This window comes from Triturus cristatus, chromosome 3_2 (assembly GCF_964204655.1).
Source record: "Triturus cristatus chromosome 3_2, aTriCri1.1, whole genome shotgun sequence".
Lineage (NCBI taxonomy): Eukaryota > Metazoa > Chordata > Amphibia > Caudata > Salamandridae > Triturus > Triturus cristatus.
Genome location: NC_140584.1, coordinates 451,228,121 through 451,252,171, shown reverse-complemented (window position 1 = coordinate 451,252,171; position 24,051 = coordinate 451,228,121). Strand labels below are relative to the sequence as shown.

Sequence of the window (24,051 nt, the reverse complement as noted above, 5' to 3'; positions counted from 1 at the left end):
TGAGTCCGTCAGGGCCTCTGCCCGCATCCCCTATAGGGTATACACTCATGCCTCTTTAGACATCCTGAAAGAGAAAGGGGAATGATCAGATAATTAATGTGACAGGTAGGAAACTGTTTTCACACATTGCAGCAATGTACCAGATAGCAAACTATAATCTAATGGCTACATGTCCCCATAGAGGGCACAAAACAAGAATAGGCCTTAACTTTAGGGTATCTCAGTCATACATCTAGTAGTACCTTGCCAGCTGTAATTTCCTGCAAGGCACATTACATTCCAGGTTTTGTGTCTGATTTAGCAGGAAGACGGGCCATTTCCCCATCTATTACACAGTTCAGATCCCCTGCTATAAGGACGTCAGAGCCCAAGTGATCTGCAGCTACATCCATCACTGCGCCACAAAAGTCCCCATCATCAATATTAGGTGCAAATACATTTACCATACAAATATCATGTGCATCTGGAGATCCAGAAAGAATAACATACCTCCCTTGGGGATCTAGAGTAACTCTCTTAGCTACAACGGAGTATACCCTCCTTCTCTGTTCAGTTCAACACAGACCCATATGTTCCAGATCAAAAACTTCAATTTGGAGGCCACAGATCACAGATATCACTCATTCTCTCATCATGTCATGGGCCAAGCCTAATGATAATCACTCTTTATGCAGCACTTTGAGGGACCAAATACACACACACATCTTGAAGACAACACCTACACAGCTTTCGAACCCTAACGCCCATCAAAGTTGAGAAACAGTACCCTCCTTCCAAAGGCAGGGAGTCCAAACAACTTGGGCCCTAAAACATCAGGCCAGCTGCACAGTCCCACTACACCAAGCCCTCGAGGTCAAAGCATCAACTGTATCAGTTGGTTTTTACTGTGAGCTTTGCGTCCCCCCGAAGTGGTAAATCCAAAGGCACTCCAAACAATCATAATGGGACCGCAGCCCACCATAACCCTCCCGCCAGCAACCCCTCTTCAATATTGGTATAGATGAACATATAAAGATCGCCCCATTGAAGACCACCCCCATATAAAAAATCCCAAACGCATTTTATCCAACAATAGCCATTGCTAAACTAAATTGAACCTCTCTCAAGTGAATAATTGATGTAGCTCCCAATATAATATAGAACAGTACTGTTACAGTGTGATGTTCACGGGCAGACGTGTCAGTCATCTCCTGTGCCTCTCATGCTCTCAATCTGTCCCATCACTGCAATAACCAACGCCTTTTCAATGGGTCTGGTAAGACTCACAAGAGTCTGGCACACAGTGAAAGTCCCTCAATGTTCCATCTGGACATACAAGAATCTTCCCCATCTGCCGAGAGTCTGAGCTCTAACCAGAGTCTATGAAGGTTTTCTGACTCCTTGAGATCCTTCGGAGGGTCCCAGAGAGTCAAGCCAGTTATTAGTTTCCTCAGGGTGACAAATAAGAGAGCTCTTCCGTCATGCTGAACCCACAGCTTTGCTGGGAAAATGAGACTATAACGGATGACATGGTCCTGAAGTCACATTTTGGTCAGCATATGGTCTCTGTGGAGGTCTTGCACTTTGCGGGTGCAGTCTAGGAAAATCATGATGTTCTTGTTCTTGCACCTGTTGCAGGATTGCGTTCCTGTCGAGAAAATTAAACAGACAGGCAATTATGACATGAGACAGTGCCCCAGGCCTAGGCATCAGGGCGCGTTCACGATATGCATGCTCAATAGTAAAGAACTTGGATAAGCGTCTGTGCTTCAAAACTGTTGTTATCCAGTGCTCTTAAAACAGTTCAGTTGACTGCCTCTCAGTCTTCTCAGGGAAGCCCACAAATCAGAAGTTGTTCCATTTGAATGTCCCTCCAAATCCTCAACCCTGTCGTCCAAGGAAGTTGAAAGTGTCTGAAGCTCCGAAACTGTTTACTTGAGTGAGGCCACCTTCTGCTGGAACTCTGTAACCTGCCTCTCCACCTCCAAGACCCTCTAGGAGATTTAACTGACATTTGTACATAGTAGGCTCATCTCACACGCCAACATGTCAATTTTTGCCAACATAATTTCACAGGATGCTTTCATTTCCATCTGCAAGTCCGTGATCGTGGGAAGCGGGGGTTCATAAGGCAGATGCTACTTAGACTGTTCACCCATTGCACCATCCTGTGGGAGGGGAGTACATAATTGTCTATTTTGTTGGCTTGGACAGGTTTGTTGGGCTTATCTTTCACCACTGTATTAGTACAGGGTGTAGATGACAGGTCACAACCATCACAGTGTCCATAAGGGAGCAGCCAGATAAGCATTGGGTGCCCTCTCAGTGATCAGTCCTCCATGGGTTTGGTGGCACAAAAATCAGGGGGGCATTGGCAATATCATCCACCCAAGTGAGGTCTCCCTTCCTGCAAAGGGATGCACACCCGCTGCCACCAAGGGCTTTAGCCTCTGCCATGCGCAGGTGAGGCCCCTCTCAAGTGGGTGGCGAAGAGTAGAATGAGTCGCGCCCATCATCAGAGGGGAGCTCCTATCTTCCAAGAGGCACCAGTAGCCTGGGCATAGTGTAAAGATGACTGCAGATCCGGGCCTAATAGAAACAGTGTCTATAGTTCAGCACCCACCCCCCATGTTGCTAGAGCTGTAGTCTGGTATTTCAAATGCCCAGTGCAGGGGCCACACGTGCAAATGTGGGGCCCCCTTGTAAAAGCAGCACAATTACTCACATGATGTGCTCGCTGGTGCTCTAAATCTGATGGGGGGCAGAGGCCACCAGCACGGGCAGTAGCCGTTTTTTGTAGGTCGGATCCCGGCTCACACACTGCCACCAAAACCCAGCATTCTAGCAAGTCCTGCTGCCACGTGCCCTGGGCAATGCAGAAGAAGGCAGTGGAAACCTACAAGGCCCTGTCTTCAACCAGCTGCCTTACCAGTTGGCGATGACCATGCGGCTCTCACCATCCAGGTGCAGGCACAACACCAGTCCGGGACCCAAGCATCGACTGTACTCCTTGGCCCCCAAGCAGCAGCGATGCTCTGACCCAGCAGCTCTTGCAGCACCCGTCTCAAGGTCGCAGTCACTCCACCTGCCGACGCCCATCACTAAACATGCCAAGCTGGCCTGCGCTACTGCAGGTTGTCGCACACACATGGCAACAGGATGAGGAATAAGGCAGTTCAGGGGAGCAGAATCCATAGAATGGCAGTATTTTTGGGTGGGATTAGCTAAGGATTTATGCAAAAACAACAGTTGATGCACAGAATGCAGAACAATGTCATAGATTCACCCCAGTACAGAGATCTGGGCCTAAATCCATCGTTTTTTTGCTCACCATGCAATTCCAGTTTGAACCCAGCCATATGCAAATCAGTCTTGACCCTGTGCCTCATGGGAACAGTCCAGCCCGAACTGCCAAGCCATGTCCTCCCTGGACTGGAGACAAGCATCCTAGGACCGGTTTCGGGGTTTCACCCCTCTTCAGCCAGGATAGCTTGATTCCAGTGGCATGGAGAGCACGGGACCCACGTCTGGGCATACCCTTCCCACTCGGGGTGACAAATGCAAAAACAACAGTTGATGGACAGAATGCAGAACAATGTCATACATTCACCCCAGTACAGAGATCTGGGCCTAAACCCATGGTTTTTTTGCTCACCATGCCATTCCAGTTTGAACCCAGCCATATGCAAATCAGTCTTGACCCTGTGCCTCATGGGAACAGTCCAGCCCGAACTGCCAAGCCATGTCCTCCCTGGACTGGTGACAAGCATCCTAGGACCGGTTTCGGGGTCAAGACTGATTTGCATATGGCCAAGTCTAAACTGGGGTGGCATGGTGAGCAAAAGAATGATGGATTTCACCCAGATCTCTTGACTGGGGGAGAATGTTTTGATTTGTTCTGCATTCCGTCCATCAATTGTGTGTCTTTTGTTTTCTCACCCTAAGTGTGCCGGGTATGCCTAGACGTAGGTACCGGGCTCACTGTGCCACTGGATTCAAGCTATCCTGGCTGAAGAGGGGTGAAACCCCGAAACCGGTCATAGGATGCTTGTTTCCGGTCCTGGGAGGACCTGGCTTGGCAGTTCGGGCTGGACTGTTCCCATGAGGCACAGGCTCAAGACTGATTTGCATATGGCTGGGTTCAAACTGGAATGGCATGGTGAGCGAAAAAACAATGGATTTAGGTCCAGATCTCTGTACTGGGGTGAATGTATGAAAGAAATATCCTCCCCCTACTCTGAAGGCAGCCCAGGTCTATTCAGCCCAGCCCTGACCCACCTTAGAAAGGCAGTACACACCTCACCCCCCCCCCCAGTGGCTGTCTGGAAAGAATGCACAGCGCCAGCCCCTGTCACTCCATAGCCAGACAGTCAATACACAACCCTAGCAGAGGGACACTGGATGGCTAAGCAAGAAGATATCCACTTTCTAAAAGTGGTATTTTCAAACCCAGAATGTAAAAATCTTCCTTGATGCATCTTTATATTCTGAGTTCAGGCATACTAACCTTTACCTTCCTAGCTTGTCCCAATTGGAAGTTGTATCTATAAAATGTTATTAATAAACTCCCATTCTATCCTATGGGACAGATAACCTGTCAATAGTGAAAAACAAAATTGGCAGTATTTAACTATCAGGACATGCCACACACATCAGGGCATGTCCTACCTTTCACATACACTGCACCCTGCCCACAGGGGTACTTTGGGCCTACCTTAGGAGTGACTCACATGTAAGAAAAGGGAAGGTTAGGGGTCAACATGGCAGTACCAAACTGCACACAAACGCTGCAGTGGCAGGTCTGAGTAACATTTACAGGCTGCTTATGTGGGTGGCACAATCAGTGCTGCAGGCCCACTAGCAGCATTTGATTTACAGGCCCTGGGCACACACAGAGCACTATACTAGGGACTTACTAGTAAATCAAATATGCCAATCATGGAATCACCTATTTATAACAACAATTTACAGAGGGAGCACTTTCACTTTGGCACTGAACAGCAGTGGCAAAGTGCCCAAAGCATCTGGACTAGCAAAAATGCAGTCCAAAATACAGCAAAATAACAGAAGACTAAGCCAAAAATACAGGGTAAACCCATGCCAATGATGCCAGTTCTAACACAGGGGCTATGGAGTTTGGAGCTTCCTACACACACACTGGCCGGCCAGCCTTAACCCTACAAATCTGCTTTCCTAGGGTTAACTATAGTGTATGAATGCACAATGTGACTCTTTTTTTTCTACGCCTGTGTGTTTTTTAGACATGGAGAAATCCCTGATACTTCTATTGTAACTGCAGCACTTGGATATCTCTTTTCTAGGTGTAAGTTTACAAATGCAGTTTTTGTGGAATACACACTGTAAACTTTGGTAACTACATACAAAGTTCAGATTATGTGGGTAGCTACAACGCATTCAATTGGCACTCTTCTGAGACTCAATTCCTCCAAAACACACAGATGGTCACACTGACCAGGTGGATTCTCTTCCGTTATGAACTTCCTCTGTGCTCACATAAAACTCAAGGGATCCTTATTATGTAATGCAGGATCTGGGATATGCAACAAAGATGGCACATTTTGTGACAATGAAAGGACATTTATGCAAGCGAAAGGTGTTAATATAATCCCTTATATCTTCAGCTGATTGCAATTCTGCTTTTTCATTCATCCACCAACTCCAGTGAATTGTGATAAACAGCAAATAGCAGACAGTATAAAATGAAGTAGTGGATTAGAGACATTCTTCTCCTCTAAAAATGTATAGGAGAAATTACCTTCCCACTGATTTACAGAAGATTATGTTTTACCACCAAGATCGTTATGTTTTTACATTCATAAAACGCTCGTGAATATAAACATTACCTTGTAGATAATTACTTTTTTTGCAAGATCTCTTTTCTATGACTAATATCTATCATGTTTCTTTTTAGCGTATGCCACCATGGTTCATTTCAATGTACTTTTCATCCGTGTCCATCAATGTGTACAGTATATGGGGATCGTCACTACAGGACATTTGATGGTCTGGCGTTTGACTTTATAGGTGCTTGTAAGGTTCATTTAGTCAAGGTAAGATATTTCAGGTTTTAAGAAAAGGAAAGATACAAAATTGCCATGCAGCATTATGCTTAATGTTTGATTAATAATATTATGATGCATACTTTGCATTATTTTTCTTACTAATATCTGTACACTACATTTAAGGGCTATTGCAGGGCTTTAAAAATAGGTAATAAAAGGGCTTTTGCAGTTTTTAGGTTTCGCCTTCACAGCGATAACTCACTGCTAGTGAAATCTGTTGTTTTTAATATATATTAAAAGAGACTTCACTTTTTAGTGGTCCATACGATTGCCAGTTTACTTTCCTCTGTTTTTATTGGTTGTAGCCTGTTCGCCCTTCTGTGTCTCTCTTGGCAGTTTCCCATGGCCTAAGTACTCATTTCCTTCTGCATTTGTTGTTTTCTTTTGGTTAACACTGCATACCGTTTACATTTTGTCATCTTTCCCTCTGAACTCTTAATATTACTATATTTTACTATTAAACAGGCAGTCACAATTGCAGTTACCTTGCTTTATTTAAATGGTGCAGCGGGTGCACTGGCAGTGGGGCCAAAAGCTATAGGGACCCCACTAAACACAGATTATTGCTAAATGTTACTACTATACAGGCAGCTACAAGTGCAGTTATCTAGCAGGCACTAGGGTCATGATGATTACAATGGTGCAGTGTGCAGTGACACCCAGACCAAAAGCTCTAGGCACAACATTAAACACCTAATATTTCTATATTTTCCAACTAAACAGGCCGTCAAAAGTGCAGTTACCTTGCAGGCACTAGGGTCATGATTTGAATGGTACAACAGGTACAGTGGCACTGGGCCCACAAGTTGTCAGAACTCCTCTAAACATCAAATACTGCTATATCTAATTTCTAATCAGTCTGTCACAAGGACAGTTGCCTTTCAGGCAGTAGAGTTGTGATTTCAATGGTTTAGCATGTGCAGTTACTCCGGGGCCCAAAGCTCTAGCAACCCCTCTAAACACAAAATATTGCTATATTTTACTACTAAACAGGCAGCCACAAGTGAAGTTATCTTGCAGGCAATAGAGTAATGTTTTGAATGGTACAGCAGGTGCAGTGGCACCAGGCCAAAATGTTATCAGAACTCCTCTAAACACCTAATATTGCTACATGTTACTACTGAACAGGCAGTTCCAAGTGCAGTTACCTTGCAGGCAATAGGGTCATGATTTGAATGGTGCAGACGGTGCAATGGCACCGGGCCCAAAACTTGTCAGAACTCCTCTAAACACCTAATATTGCTATATTTTACTACTAAAAGGCAGTCACAATTTCAGTTACCTTGTGTTTAGAGGGACATGAATTGAAAGGTGCAGCAGGTGCAGCAGGTGCAGTGGCTCCGTGGTAAAATGCTCTAGGGACCCCACTAAAAACAGATTATTGCTAAATTTTACTACTAAGCAGACAGTCACAAGTGAAGTTATCTAGCAGGCACTAGGTTCACAATTACAATGGTGCAGCAGGTTCAGTGACACCCGGACCAAAAGCTCTAGGCATTCCATTAAACACCAAATATTGCTATATTCTACTACTAAACAGGCAATGACAAATGCAGTTATCTTGCAGGCACTTGGGTCATAATTTGAATCGTGCAGCAGGTGCAGTTACACCGGGGCCCAAAGCTCTAGGACCCCACTCTAAACACCAAATATTGCTATATTTTACCACAAAACAGGCAGCCACAAGTGCAGTTACATTGCAAGAAATAGGGTCATGATTTGAATGGTGCAGCAGGTGCAGTGTCACCAGGGATAAAAGTTGTAATAACTCCTCCAAACACCAAATATTGCTATATTTCACTACTAAACTGGCAGCCATAAGTGCAGTTACCTTGCAGGCACTAGGGTCATGATTTGAATGGTGTAGCAGGTGCAGTGGCACTGGGCCCAACGGTTGTGGAATGTGTTTCTCATTTTAAGGGTGCACAATGTCTACTGTTTGCCCATACTCATCTTCCCCTGGTTGCACACATTTAAAACGCTCTTGTTTAACTCTGCTTTAGTGGGTGAGACTTTGAACTAATTTTCACATTCTTTATGATATTGTTCCGTTAAACAAATTGCATTTATTTTGTTGTCACGTGTTTATCACCAATAAAATTGTTTTTTTCTGTGTCATGTGTTTGTTGTTTGCGCATTATGTAGCATTAACTCGAACTAAGTGATTGCAGTGCTTTACATGAGCACGCTCCGTGGTGCTCTGAAGGGACGTTTTAACCTCCTTTTTCCTTTGGAACAGTTTCTGTATAACATTACAGTGCCAGACAATTCCCACAGAGTCCTGGACTGTAAACACAGTCATGTGCCTGTTCTAAAAGTATTACTCAAGTTTTGTGATGCAGCCTGTTCCTTCTACTGGAAATGAAGGGAGGCTGTATAGTATCAAGAGCATTGAATTAAAAAATTCCAGCTGCTGGGCATTATTGTTGCATTGCATCAAAGCTTGTCTTAGTGAACAAGCGTGTTTGGTGACTGTATGGGGATTGTGCTGCTGTTCTTTTATTTTGGAATACTTTAAAATAAAAAACAACTTTTTTCTTCTTTGGAGTGAGTTCTCCACTTTTTTAGCACTGAACATTTAGCTTAGTAATTAGTTAGTTATTAAGATTGACTTTTTTTCGGACTGGCCTTTACTGTGCATATTGTATTGTTCTAGTACCAAAAACTGCTATTTCATTTGCTGTATTTTTCATTGGCCATATGAATAAGCAACATGCTAATTGAGCGATACTCTGCAAACTGAAGCAGGAGTTATTTCTTAATAGTAAGAAATGTGATGTTTCTTCTTTCTGTGGATGTAAAATGCATTCATATTTATTTGCATACTTTTAACCCGTGGTATTTTTTTTAAATGTTAATTACTAAAAAGGGTTTGAGGTCTCCAAAGTAATTTAAACAGCCTCCTGTATTTTCGTATATAATATAAAAAACATCAACTGCACATTTTTAAAACAGCCAAAGTGCAGTTATCTAGCAGGCACTAAGGTAATGATTTCAATGGTACAGCAGGCGCAGAGACACTGGACCCACAAGTTGTCAGAACTCCTCTAAGCATCAAATACTGCTATATTTAACTCAGTCAGTCACAAGTACAGTTACCTTGCAGGCAGTAGGGTCATTATTTCAGGGGTGCAGCATGAACAAAACAGTGTTCCACAATAAAAGAAAGTTCAGGTTTATGGTTCAGGTTTAGGTTTATGAAAGCAATGTAAAGCAGAAACGTCAGTGGTCCCATTATTTCTGTCAGTGCTAAATCAATACATTTATTCAACAACATCCTTTTGAAACACGGTGAATTGATAAAATGGTGTATGGTCAACAACTGTGACCTATACTCAATTAGGGGCTTGAAAGGGGTGTGCCTCCAAATTTGGTATTGTATGTTTCAATGGCTTCAACTGCAATTCCGGTTGAATATAGCACGTTACAATGCTTGCTTTTACTACGGGGTATGTAACAGCGCGGTCATTAGAATGACCACGTTGTTACAACGCAATGCTATTACTGTGCAAGTCATTACATCAACATGCAGTCGATGGCGCCATAACATTAGGAATGTATAATTTACTATTCCACCTCCAGCCTACACAACAGTAGGGAAGGTGTTGGAATAGTAAATTATACTATTCCTTAAATTAGAGCGCCATCTACTGCAAGTCGATGTAATGACTTGTGTAGTAATATCATACCATAGATATCACATGTGATGGGCCGGTGTTCTCAGTAAGAGTCACAGTTCTAGAGTTAAAAGCAACAGGCATAAAAAACGGTGCATTGGCTTACACCCTCAACCAAACCACCAACTGACAGCTAACAAAAGAGGCACTGGTGTGACCTTCTCTCCCATGTGAGGATAACCCTTGGTATACCTAATATTACACAATCATGAGCACTGGCCACATGACAATAACCAGGCCTCAATCATCACCTGAATAAACTTAAATTGACATTGAGGAAGGCTCTTCTAAAAAGGCTCATCTGGTGACCGCTAAAACTGCAAACTACAGACCATTAGCTAATGGGTTTTCCTCACCAAAATGACATTTAATGTATACACTTACCTGCGAGAATATTTAGCAAATAACTATTACAATCTCCAATGCACAGGCTTGTTTTTGCCTCTTTAGAGGGATAGCATCTCTCCTTAACATTTAACATGAAAAAACAAAGACGTTGTGGGTTTATGTGTAAGAACTCCATGTAGGGAATCCGGAGTAAGGCATGGAGTGTTTGTGTTCCCTGATGACTCATGGAATGCTGGGGCAGAGGATGAGCTGGGAGCGATGTGGAAAGGTGTTGCTGATTGTACTGTCACATCTGTTGCTTCAAGCCAGAAATAAAGTGGTACTTTCTTTAGGAGCATTTCCTCATCATTGTAACAACTGGCAATAAGTGGGCCAGCTTACCTGAAGATGACCTACATGTGGATTTAAAATTTGGGCTTACTCTGTCATCCTTGTATGTCTTGATGCGGGCTCGGTTTCATGAAAGAGAATGTACCATCTGTAGTAAGGTACAATTTCACGAAAAAAAAGAATGGAAAAATTGCTTTCACCTCTTTTAATTACCATTGCCTGTGCTGATGCTACTGTTGGAATCCGCAGCAGCTTGTCTCTGTATGAAAATCACTGGCGCGCTTCTTTACTGGGGATGTGTCCCAAGCACCATTACATGAGATCACACAGCATACCCTTGCATACTGCCTTCTTCGGTGTCATGCACATGGAATCTTTGAGAAGCACTGTACCACCATTTTGGATGTATTGTTTCTGAGCACTGCGATGTCAGACTTTGCTGCCTACGGAAGCATCGTAAGTGTGGTTCAGGAGATGTACTAAGGCTTCTCCAGGCACATTTGACAATGTAGCATGTCTCCAGTAAGTTTGCAATTGCAGCAGCATACTGTCAATAGCATAGTTATCCTTGTGAAAACCATCAACTTTCTGCCACATCTTTGCTGAGGTGGGTTTCCTGTTAAGTACTGGAAATTACTTCATAGTACTGGGGAAGAACTAAAAACTTAAATTGTGCTTCTGGGAAAATGTAATTGCTGGATTTGTCTTCTTCTTGTGAATTATCCACTTTAAGTGTTTGTGCATTAGTGGGTAGTGCAGTAAGGACTGTGAACTAGTCCTCCATAAGGTGAAGAGAGAACACTGAACAATTCCATCACACTATAATGAGCACACAAAGTGGAAGTGCTCCTTCACAGAATTTTACTATTAGTCCTCTGCAACAATTTTGGATTTCTGATTGTGAACCGTGCCAGAAATGATTGGGGTAGAAGGAGTATTGTTTAGACTACCTGGATGCAGTTGATAAATCTACCACAATGTCCTCTGACAAAAGAAGACAATATTATTGCACTCTTTAGGTCCTAAAGGACTTTAAATCTATTCTAAGATGAGTAAATATGTAATTGTGGGAAAATGTTAATATTTGCAATGACACAATTCTTGATCTTGATGTGTATTTTGCAAGTGTGCATAAGGATTATCAGATACACATTCTTTCAAGGAAAAGATAAATCTGTGAATCAGTATATGGCTGAGTTGAAAAAAATAGCTTTGGATTGCAAAGTTGGTTCAAAACAGGATGATTCTACCAGAGATCAATTAGGAATGCATGCTAGCCATCCTGATATTAAGGAACAATTGTGGGTTAATGGGGATGCAGCTTTAAATGATTTACTAGCTATTGCGCAAAAAGCTGAGCTGTTAAGTATGTGTGCTGGGGCCTTAATTCAAGAGTTAAGAGAACGTGAGCCTGTTGAGAAAGTTCAGAATAGAAACAAGAATCCGAGTATCCCCATTAAGGATCAACAGAAACCTAACGATCAAGCCAGATGTTACCGATGTGACTGAAGGGAACATGTGGCTTTCAGCGAAAATTGTCCTGTAGCTAAGCAGAAATGTAGCAATAGTGGTATTGTAGGACATTTTGCAAAGGTGTGTAGGAGAGGAAAAAAGGCTATTTAGTAGTATGTGAGTGAGGTTGCAAATTAGGACAATTTTAGCACAGCGTGTGAGGAGGAGAATTGTAGGAAAGTGGTGAGCCTTTGTGTTAACTTAATTCTAAATGTTGATGGGAAGTCCGCAAAAAGTAATTCAAGATTTATGCACACTTTGCGCCACTGTATACCATTATCAATGAGGAATTGTGTCTTGAAAAAGCTGTATATAAGTTTGGAGGACATTTGTTTAACCTTTTTATTAATCCAGAAGGATATAGTGGAGAATGTATTGATTTGGTTTGTTTCAGATGATTCACTTTCAGATTCAAAAACAGATGTTTGTGCATGTGCATATGACACTTGACCCTTATTGTGAAGAACAAGTGCTAGTAGTGGATGAAGGTGTAAAAACAGATAATGGCATGCTGGAAAAGTTTCCAAACATTTTCAGTGGCAAATTGGGTAATTTAAAAGGATTCGAAGATAGAATTCTTTTAAAGGAGGATGTGAAACTAAAAGTTCACAAAGTGAGGAGCATTCCTTTTGTGATTTGAGAAAAAGTTTCTAAGGAATTGGCAAAGCTAATTTCTTATGGAATAATTAAACCTATAGAGGCATCTGATTGGGTTTCTTCAATGTTTGTAGCTTAACACAGCAATGGCAAAATCTGGTTGTGTCACGACTTATGTTATTTAAATGCCAACATAATTGTAGACCAGTTTCCTTTGTTAAAATTCAATTAAATGGTAACATGTAAGAATGATACAAAGTGTTTTTTAACTATTGATTTATCATCAGCCTACCATCAGATTTCTTTGAACTCTGATTTTAGGAAGCTCACAACATTTATCACTCCGGAAGGTTGTTTCCAATTTAAGCACATGCCGTTTGGCCTAGCTGCAGCAGTCTTTCAATGTTCAGCAGTGAGGAGTTGGTGAAATTCTTTCAGGGTGACATTTTAGTTTTTGGGAAAAACAAAAAATAACATGATGAAAGACCTATATGAGTGCTGAATATACTTGAAACAAAGGGATTGACTGTAGAATTGCCCATTCGCTGAGAACACTGTGACTTATTTGGGGCATTTAATAAGTTACAATGAAATTAAACCCAAATCGTCCTTAATTAGAGTTTTTTAAGGAGGCACCTTCTTTGACTAGTAAGGATGATGTACGGTCATTCTTAGGCTTAGCAGAGTATTGTACAAAATACATTGAGGGGTTTCCTGACAAAAGATATCACATCAGGCAATTGTTAAAAGGTAAAAACAAGTTTGATTGGTCTGGACAATGTGAGGTGGATTTCTGCATTCTAAGGCTCGCTGAGAGATCATGGAGAATCTCTCCATCCAACTCTCACCTCAAGCATTTGAGGGCAGTAAGAAGCTCCTATAATAAACTCATCCAAAGTTCTAAAGCAGAATACTTCAGGGGACCTGCGAGGTTGGTAAAGAGGCATCTCCCAATTGTTGTTGAAGCTCCACATTCACCATCCTCTAAATTATACCCAATAGAAATGTATGTTAGAAAAACAATTACCCTAATTTATCACAACTAGAGGGAGCAGGTGATGGAGTGTTGATAATGCATGACATTATGACTTTAGTCTGCCTCATTATCTCAGTAGTAGTTTTACATACAGTATAAGACTCAATCGATTGGGCTCTGTGTACTCTCGCCCAGGACATAAGGACCTGGTAACAGAATGCTGTATAGTAGTCATAGCTCTAATGCTTAAATCTATATTTCTTTGGCCTTTTTTATCACTTCATTCTTACACATGTTCATCATTTCTGTTTGTTTTTGTAGAGTACCTCAAGTCACCGATTCTCTGTAATTGTGGAAAATGTGAACTGCTTCAATACTGGGATCATTTGCAGAAAATATATTTCTATACATGTTGGAGAATCTGTCATAAAATTTGAGGATGACACTGGCGAGCCAGTAAGTTTGTACTTGAGATGTCATTATTGTGTTAAATATGTATTTTAATTGTGTTCACTTCGATCGACGATTGTGCCATCCGCCTCGTCCACTGTAATATACAAAATTAAAAAAGCATATATAATTACAGAAGGCACATTAAAATCAGGCCTGGGCACAATTTCCAATACGCACGCGTACTCTCTCAACGTTTTGGGAAATTTTTGTTAAACACTTCTTATGAGAAATTCCAAATAATTACGCCAATACACCACATTAGCGCATGAGCACAGGAACAATACAGGCGATCAGAATGGGAGTGGTTGTTGATCAAAATGTGTATTCTGTCCAAAACAAATATGAGGATGCATTTTGAGGACACATTTCATGCTAAAATATAGCACTAAATGGTAGTTTTCAATTTCATGGAATTTTGTATAATGTTTGCTAAATTTTGCATAATTTACACATCTCTAATTAAAACTCGTCTTACCAAATATGATGATTAACTTAATGGAATATCTAGAAGGGTGTAGAATATTACTATTTCAAAGAAAAACACTTTTTAATGTTTTAAGAATGGGAGCTGTGCATAATTATTCACTCATAACATCAGATTAAACAATGATAGATGATCCTCAACTTACACCAGGACCATAGATCATAGTTCTGGAGGGTGTTCACCATCAGAAAAAATATTAATTCCAATCTTATCCTTGGGTTCATTCTTTTTTGCCATAAAGGATAACAAATGCCATTCCAAGATGGCCACCTATGCTTCATGCATATTCACACTCATGTGCATGCAGGGTGGCCATGTTGGAATGCCTTTATTACACTTTATGATTAGTTTACAGTTCCAAGATGGCTGACATGTTGCTTTAAACAATAAACCTAAGCAAAGGAAGCAAGCATTGGCATAACCAATGGCTGTGTAGACTCGGCCAGATCAGTTACCTTAGCAAATTGCAGTCAGTATAACTACCTAGTTTGAAATACTTAAAATTAATTTATTAATGTTAATTTGACTAATAGACATACAGTAAAACATGTAACTAGCCACAAAGTGCCACTATACATTGCCATAATCGGGTTACAGCAGTGTATTCTAATATCACCTTTTATTATTGTACAGAGTAGTTTCTTGTTGTAATTCTTCAACTGTCCTTACTTGCTTTCAACAGAGCCCTTCTAGTAATATTGACAAGCGACAAAACATCCACATATGGCAAGCAGGATTTTTTACCTTCATTCATTTTTCCTTTGAGCACATTACCATCCTGTGGGATCAAAGAACAACTGTTCACGTACAAGTTGGACCACAGTGGCAGGTACGTCCCATGTTCAAGAAATAAGAATGTCTACTGAACAAGATGTAAAGTGTAAGATTCAGTACAGAACATTTCATTAGCACGGAAAGTAACTTACCAAAAGCCATATCATGTATCAGAAAGTATTGCTAACATGTCTAGAAGAGGAGTTGAATATGCAGAAATTCTAGCCTATGCAATGATTAATAGACAAAAGGGACCACCTTGAGAATGGCACAAAATGTTATGCCTAGCAACACCAATTTCATTTAAATGGATTTGTGTAGATGGTAGGTTAAAGGGACATTACAGTTAGGTAAAAATATCAGTTAAAGCATTCCATTTTAATTTTAAAAAAACACAGAAATTGTCATTTATAAGTATCTCAGGTAACTATAACGTATGCCCTAATGTAACTATGACTTGTAACTTGCCATGCAGTGTTGTCATCAATGATGTAATTTAAGATAATGCATTATCAATTATGTCATAGAACATGTTATGATATAATATGTAAGGTAATTAGAAGGTGATGGCGAGGGAATTAGTTGTAGCTACGTCAGGGCAGAGGTTATAGTTACCTGCGATAACTATAACTGGTGAATCTCTGTGGTTTTGTTTGTATAAAATAGTATGCTTTAACTGACATTTTCACTTAAGTTTAACGTCCCTTTAACCTTTGTTTTTCCCAGTGAATTTCTAACGCTTTTTTTAATGTAAAGTAAAATAGTTTTACAATTTCTCACTATAAAGTCACTTTAACCTTTGTTTTTTTCAGTGAACTTCTATTTTTTTTAGCTTAAAGTAAGATGTCCATCACTATGTGGGGTTGGATGTAGGGCCTGTCCTACGACAAGGCTCTGGGCACAACCTCCTGTTGGCGCAAACCCCCCTGCCATGCATGGCATGCTTTATAAAGTTAAAGCTCTGGGCACAAACTCCCGTTGGCGCATATCCCCTTGCTGTGCATGGCAGCCTTTCTATTGTTACATGACACAGTCAGTCGTGCGGAGCAGTAGGTTGGGCGCAGAGCCTGGCTATCGCTAAGCCCTGCGCCCTATTCCCTGTGCCATGGAATGCTGAATATGTCATGAATCGATACAAAGGGTGTCATTTTAAATAATCCGACCTCCTGACTTTGTCAATAGACCAAAATACCAAATTATGCAAAGCACTAGGCTTATGTAGTTTATCAAAAAATCCACATACATAAAGCAGACCTATTGGATTTGTCAAAAAGTCACAAATAACTTTAATCAAATATATATTTCATAAATTCTCACATTGCAATGTTTAATATTAGTAATTGTCAAAACTTTTTTTTTTTTTAAAACAATTATGGCTGCAAAGTGCAGCCATAGAACTAACCTCAAAGTGTCCCTGCACTCCAGCTGAAGAACAGACAGGTCCAGTTGCTTTAAAAAAAAATGGCAAGCTCTCCAATGGTCCTGGATTCAATGACCTAGGAGATTTTCTATGTTTTCTTTATGTTGCTGGGGGGCTTCTGCACTTCTGACAGCCCTCCACAACATTAAATAAATGGTTGGTGGTACCACGCCCCCTTCTAGGGGCACCACCTGAAAGAAAAAAATAATTTAAAAGCCCTTGCAAATAATTATTTGGCTCTCCTTGCACCAAGCAGTGAATAATAAATGAGCCACTCCTGCAACAAATGTATTATTTCTTTAATAATGTTATTTTTGGGTGTCCCAGTCCCACCAATAGCGTATATTACGATTGGGAACACAGGGAAATCCCAAGGCCTCCACAGTGCCTTTCATGGTGCTGGTGGAAGCTGGCTTTTTATGCCAGGGGTGCCTCGGTTCCCACCCTGGGCACCACACAATGTAACCACATCAGTCGGGAGCCATGGGGTGAGCCCCAAGGCCAGAGCGGCCGCTACCGGCTCCCCTGCCTGCATCCTTTATTCCAGTGGGTGCCACACTGCCCACAAAGGACCACCAGAATGTTGCCAAATCGTTGGCGGCCACAGGGAGAGACCCAAGATCCCCAAGATATTTGCCGGCTCTCCAGTCAGCACCCATCATGGATGCCAGCAGCAGCCAGAAGCTCTCCTTTTCTCCCACCAGCTCCTTGCCCGGGAGTGAGCACGCTCGGAATAAAGTTTACATTCCCTGCCTAAACTCTCCTGGGCAAGCAACACAGCAGTGTCCTGTGGGATAGGGTCCATGGGTCACTGCTTCAATGGGGCCTTTAGGGATAGAGTCCCCAAGACTGGTGTAAGGAGAAAAAAACCTGGCCCCGGGGAATGGGATCTCAAGGACTTCTCTAAGGCTCAGGGCCGGCGACCCCAACCCAAAAACTATACTGCAAAATACATCACATATTACATTACTCATGGTAAGTACTAGGACCTAATGGATAACATCACTGCAACATCTGAAATTAACTCATTTATGACAACACTGTGCATTGAAGGGTTTTGCGAGTTATATTTGCTTTCTATAGAAAGTAGGGCACTTTCACTAGTGGTGTTGTGGCTTTGACAAAGACCCAGGAGGTCGAAACGCATCAGCCCAATAAATGTTATTGAAAAACATCCGGGAGTGCGGACATCATCATTTCACACATGGGTCAGGAGCATGTTTTGCCACCCTGTGAGGTGGAAGCAAGTCGGAAGAACTGCAGAAAGCAGCATACATATATGCATAACTGAATGGGCCTCGGTTAATTTGGACTCTTCCAGACGATTAGTCGAAGTGTTGGTTAAATATGCCATCAGTGACCAAGCGGCCTTACAAAAGGAAATAGAGGACATGGAAAAGATTATTTCAGAATCAGAAGACACATCGGAAAAATCAAAGTATAGGGTTGAAATGATGGCACGCTTGCGCAGAGATGAGGAAGTGATTAAAAAACGGAAGACCTTTAACTTCCAAAGGGATAAAGCCGATTATGAACAAGGGCGCGTGTTCACTTTCGCTAAGAAGTATGATGCAGTTAAAGCAAGAGTACTGGCAAAGGGTCCAAAGGTTCACCCGCGAGCGGATGAGGAATTGGCATCTACGTCAACAACCGACCTCAGTTCAGTGGTGGATAGTGAATCGGAAAGTGAACAATTAAAATCTAATCCGGGATTGGGGTTTCAAAGAGCGTCGCTTGCTCAAGAAATCAGTTGCATGCGACAGGATCGGAAGCAAACCCTGAGACCCCGAGCCCCTGCAGCCTCAACTACGCAAGTGGCAGATACAGGAAGAACAAAAAGCGCAGGGCGAGGCACCGGCAAAATTACAAGCGCAAACGATGGCAACAACAAGAAATCAAACAGAGGATGGAAACGGAGATAACTAACTCCGGTATAGCCACGAGCAAGACTGTAGTCAATCTAACCGATATCAATCTGACACAAGAGGAGACTAATATCCTTGCATTGGGGTTAACATACAGCCCTAAGGTGGATTTTAAATATGCAGAGACAAGGATTGACATTTATAAATTTGTGCGCAAACTCAAGCTGCGCAAATTCTTTGCCCTCCAAGGTCCCAGAAATACACCAGAGGTACATTCTCATGGTTTGGTTGATGGAGAAGGTATTCACAACAATCTTGTTGCTGGTGATGTGGATTTAATTAGGGATTTACAACAGCTCCATAATGAGCAAACAGGAGTTTTGGAAGAAGTGAGCTGCACACCACTGAATCAACCAATGAAAAAAACTCCTTTTAAACCCAAATCCACCTTTTATCCCCTCATGTTGAAGGACAATTTTGATTCATTCAATGAACAGGTTGCAGCGGACCTTAAGAATCTGTACTCTTTGACGGCAAGGGCACCAAAGAAATACAGTAAGCAGGATAACCAGTATGTCCAGCTCATGCAGAAATTAAAAAGGAATGATAACATCATAGTGCGGCAATCGGACAAGGGTGGGAATGTGGTGTTATGGCCCAGGAACCAGTATATGGAAGAAGCCCTTGTTCATCTCAATAACCGCAACTGCTATAAATTGAGCACGCCTCAAATGATGAATGCAGCACGACAGGACTGCTACAACAAACTGTTAGCCTGGAAATCTGCAGGCTTAATCTCAATGGATGAATTTAAATTCCTTAAAGTAGACCACCCTATTACACCAGTTATCTATTTCATCCCGAAAATTCATAAAAGAATGGACAAGCCCCCTGGCAGGCCGATCAATTCAGCCAGGGGTAGTTTGTTGGAAAATGTCTCCAAGTATGTGGATCACTTTCTCCAGGAACATATGAAAAGTCTCCCATCTTATATACAGGACACTGGGGACTTTTTGAGAAAGTTAGTTGAAGTCCCATGGAGCCCCGATATGTTACTCATTTCCATGGATGTTACATCCCTCTATACAAGTATTCATAACTTGGATGGGGTCAGGGCATGTGAATATTATCTCAATCGAAGATCTATGGGAATGTACTCTCACAACAAAATGTTGCTCACCATGATATCCATGTGTTTAGAGAACAATTTTTTTCTGTTTCAGCATCAGGTATACCAGCAAACACGTGGTGTGGCCATGGGGGCTTGTTTTTCTCCCAGTTACGCATGTTTACACATGGGTTACTGGGAGGAAATGGTCCTCATGGCCGGACACCGCGCTATCATAGAGTCGAATATCACTTGCTGGTATAGATTCATTGATGATTTGTTTTTGGTATGGCGAGGGGATGAACTCAGTGCCAAACAATTTCTTGAAGCAATTAACTTCAATGACTTGAACCTGCAGTTCACTTTTCAAATCAGCAATAGATCAGTCTTTTTTCTGGATGTAGAAATATTTGTTTGTAATAACCAACTACAGACTAGACTACACAGGAAAGATACTGCGGGAAATACGGTGTTACATGCACTCAGCCATCATCCACAACACCTGATTAATAGTATTCCCTTTGGTGAGATGCTAAGGATGCGTCGTATTTGCAGTACAGAAGCTGATTTTCTTAAAGCTCAAAATGAATGCAGGGAACGCTTCAGGGAGAATCGCAGAATCTATACTCTCTAGGGCTATGTCAAAAGTTAATAACATCACTAGAACTAAGGCACTGACACCCAAAGTAGCCCCACCAAATGATCAAACAGTCATTAACACTGAGGACACACAGATTATTTTGACCTTCAGTACACAGCACAGAGCAGTACATAAAATCATTAACAACAATTGGTCACTAGTCCGGGCTGACCCAGTGTTGGGTAATTCTCTATCAAAGAAACCAAAGATAGCTTTCAGAAAAGCACGCTCTATGAGCAATGTGCTCGTAAGCAGTAGCCCTGAATTGACCCTATCTAAATCATGGTTATCGGCAAGAAAAGGGTTCTATCGTTGCAATGTATGCAAAGCATGCAGATATGGAGTAAATCGAAAAACATATCTGACTCCATTTCTTCCTGAACCTGTTCCTATCTCCAAATATCTTAACTGTAAGACAGATTTTGCGGTGTATGTGCTGGAGTGCCCCTGTGGCCTGCGGTATGTTGGTAGTACCAGGCTGCAGGTTCACAAGCGGGTACTCCAGCATATGCGAGCAATCACCAACAAAGATTTGACCTACCCGGTGGCACGTCATTTTAAGGAGCACCATTCCAGTAAGCTGGAGGCTTTCAGCTACTGGGTGGTAGACTCAATTCCCACACAAAGAAGGGGAGGGAACCGGGAGGTCCTATTAAGGAGATTGGAAACGAAATATATTCTAGAGTTGGACAGTAAGAATCCTAGAGGATTAAATTCAAGTGAGGATTTTCATACTCATTTGTAAATTGGATATTCATCAGTTTATGAGAAAAGTAATATACAGTTTCAATGAATTTTAGATGTATGCTGCTATTTCCCTGTCTCGTAAAATTGCACTGAATTTTAATGTGAAAGATATTTATTATATACACTTTTTTGCACAATGGGTTAATTCTTTTATAGAGAATATATATTAGATTTTTTATAAATTTGGCAATGTATATTTATTTGTAAATAGGTGTCACGGATGTGGCTCTGAGTAACAGATATGTGTACTTGCACGAATTTGCACAATTTGCACAGTCACTTTATTGCAATAGGGGGCTTTATGAAAGGGCCCACATGGGCCGTATTAAGCTAAATGAAAATAGGCAATAAGTCCTGTCTACAGAATGTGACTGGGACTTATCAATTCTGTCGTTTTCCTTTTTTTGTTGAAACATTGTTGAAAACATGCCATTTGTGTGTAAGTGCCACAGAGCTGCATTGCAGAGTGATGTAAAAAGGGGCGTGGCCTCAGACCACCTCTCTGCAACGCAGCCACCTGGCGATTTCTGGTGGGCTAGTTGGCCCCCAGGGACCCCCATTATTCAATGGGAATTCGTTTCCCCTCTGCAAACGCGTGTGGGGGCACTTTTGCAGAGTGCTAAAAGAAGGGGGCGTGGCCTCCGGCACAATGCCGGTCTTTTTCTTTTTTTTTTGTTTAAGAAGGGGTCTGTGTGGCCCCCCTTCTTTTCCTAATATTTTGACCCTGGGGACCCCATCCCCCAGGGCCCGCCCCCTAATTAATTTTCTTTAATAAAAAATTCGGGAAGGGGGCCGCGTGGCCCCCCTCCCGAGGGTATGATCGGCCCCGGCGACCCCATCCCCCGGGGCATGTTCCTTTTTTAAAAATGTTTTTTATATAGGAGAGGGGCTGCCTTGCCCCCCTCCTTAGGCCATCCCCCGGGGCAGGCCTTTTTTTTAAATTACATTTTGGGGAGGGGCGCACGTGGCCCCCTCCTGGGCCACTTGTAGCCCCAGGGACTCCATTCCCCGGGCCTGACACACTTTGTTGGGGACTGTGGGGGGTGTCCTGCGGGATCCGGCATTGCTTTTCCACACGGGGAGCTGCTAAGAATGCTTTATTGACAACACTTTCATTGTTACTACGGGCTTTACTGTAAGCTGTTATTATTATTGCTGTTCTCCAACTTGGCTGACAGCAATTGGGTTGGGGCATGCATTTTCTTGCCCCTGGTGTACTTTCTTGGGTATAAATAACAAATGTTAGCGATAGGAAAACGGCTGACCCATTCAAAATGTGTCTGCTGCTCTAAAGCAGCGTTTTAATCATGCACGGTGCTGTAGCCCGACTAGAGGCAGAAGAGACATCACGTTTTTAATTTACACTCTAAAGCTTTTTAAAGATGTGACAACGTCCTCTGCAGCTGGCCCTTTATATTTATCGATATATCAATCTTTTGTAGGCAAGGTTTTTACATACAGCCCAGTCTTGCCTGCATGCAGTCCTGTGAGGGCATTGGATTGACTGATGTTTTTTTTTTAGGGGTTGGTCGGGGTTCCTATGGGGGTTGTGATGTCACTGTTTCTTTTTTGGGGGTTGCTTGCTGCTACTAGGTACATCGGAGTGGGCACCTCAGTATGTCTATGCGGCCTCTTGCCAGGGCCTTCTTTTTTTTCCCCAGGTCACGATTGCTGCCTCTCATTAAGTTGCCATTACTGGATGGGAGATTGTTGCAACCAATTAAGGGCCAATGCCAGAGGCATTTTAAGGCATGGGCCAAGTGGACTCTGGCCCATGGCCCCAGCATTTCAGGGGGCCCCCTGATAGAACTAGCTCTGTTCTGTAGAGTCTTGCTTGCCCTGATGGCTTTGAATGGTTCTTGAACAGATTGTTTTAAATACCATTTTCTTTGCTTTAATTTCACTGTGGGTGATATGTGTGTCTATTACATTTTGTAGAGAAATGTTGTGTTTATGTTTCATTCAAGATCCATAAAATAGTTTCTTTTGGATCAAATCATGACCTCAAATATGGGAAATGGGAGTGTGTCACAGAGATTATTTGCAATAATATTAGCGAACAGCTGCTGTGTTACGATATTGAAAGCACACATCACTGTCCCTGAATATTACATGTAAACACATTTCAGAATTTGGACAAGTGGGTCTGTGCACTGTCAGTGACTTGAGAGGGCATGAAAGAGCTGAAATAGAATCCTAAATTCAAAACTGTTCCTTACAGTGGCCCCCAAAATATGCTTGACACAGGGCCCCCAAAATCCTTCGGATGTCCCTGGAGTCGTCACCTGTGAATATGATGGTCCCAATTACCACGTGTGCTGGCACGTGTTGGCCCATGGAAAAGACATTTGTGTACAAAGTTCAGCAAAAAAGCAAACTGTAGCAAAGGTACAGAATGTTTAAACTCTGCATAAGTGTTTCTGAGGTTATATGAAATGCTACAGGCACTGTACATCAGTTCTCTTTGTATTACAAGTGTGCTCACATCACATTCCCTCAATGTGAAATATTACCTTAGGGAAAGAACATCATGATGAAGAAACAAACCCTACATCTAATCCACACATCTCTTAGTAAGTAAAGGTTGACAAATTCTGAATTACCCAAAATTTACAGAATTAGGAGTTGGTTGAACCCACAAAGCCTTTTTCAAATGCAAGCTTGAGGTTTGTGGGAAGTAGGCAGTCTGGCATTTATTGTAATATGTATTACACTACTCTAACATGTAAAAGAAATTGGTAGTATTCAGAAGTACCACACACTATTGATTGCACTAACTTCTTTCGTAATCTACCTAATGTCAAAATAGCAAATATTCTCGCTTCATGTCATCACGAATGGTACAACCAGATGAGCAGCGTAACAAAGCCTAAATTATAATCAAATGATGGTTTTAAAAAAAAAGTATTTATCATTCATATGGGAGATAATAATTTCCATCTCCTACATTATTTACCAGAAAATCTGTGAGAAATAAGTTGAATGAACTTGGGCACTCCTGCAGGTAGTAACAGAATGTAAATATTGTTAGCCCAGCAGAGTGTCGTAGAATTCTGAG

General features: G+C 41.9%; 1 protein-coding gene across 1 annotated transcript in view; it reads left to right on the top strand.

The window, feature by feature from the left end:
• The window catches only part of OTOG (otogelin), a 1,045,291-nt gene that overhangs the window by 550,155 nt on the left and 471,085 nt on the right, over positions 1-24,051 (top strand). The window contains exons 25-27 of the mRNA XM_085647044.1: positions 5,912-6,050; positions 13,824-13,958; positions 15,122-15,268. Of these exons, the coding sequence (XP_085503170.1) occupies positions 5,912-6,050; positions 13,824-13,958; positions 15,122-15,268 (421 nt within the window). The remainder of the gene's footprint in view (positions 1-5,911; positions 6,051-13,823; positions 13,959-15,121; positions 15,269-24,051) is intronic.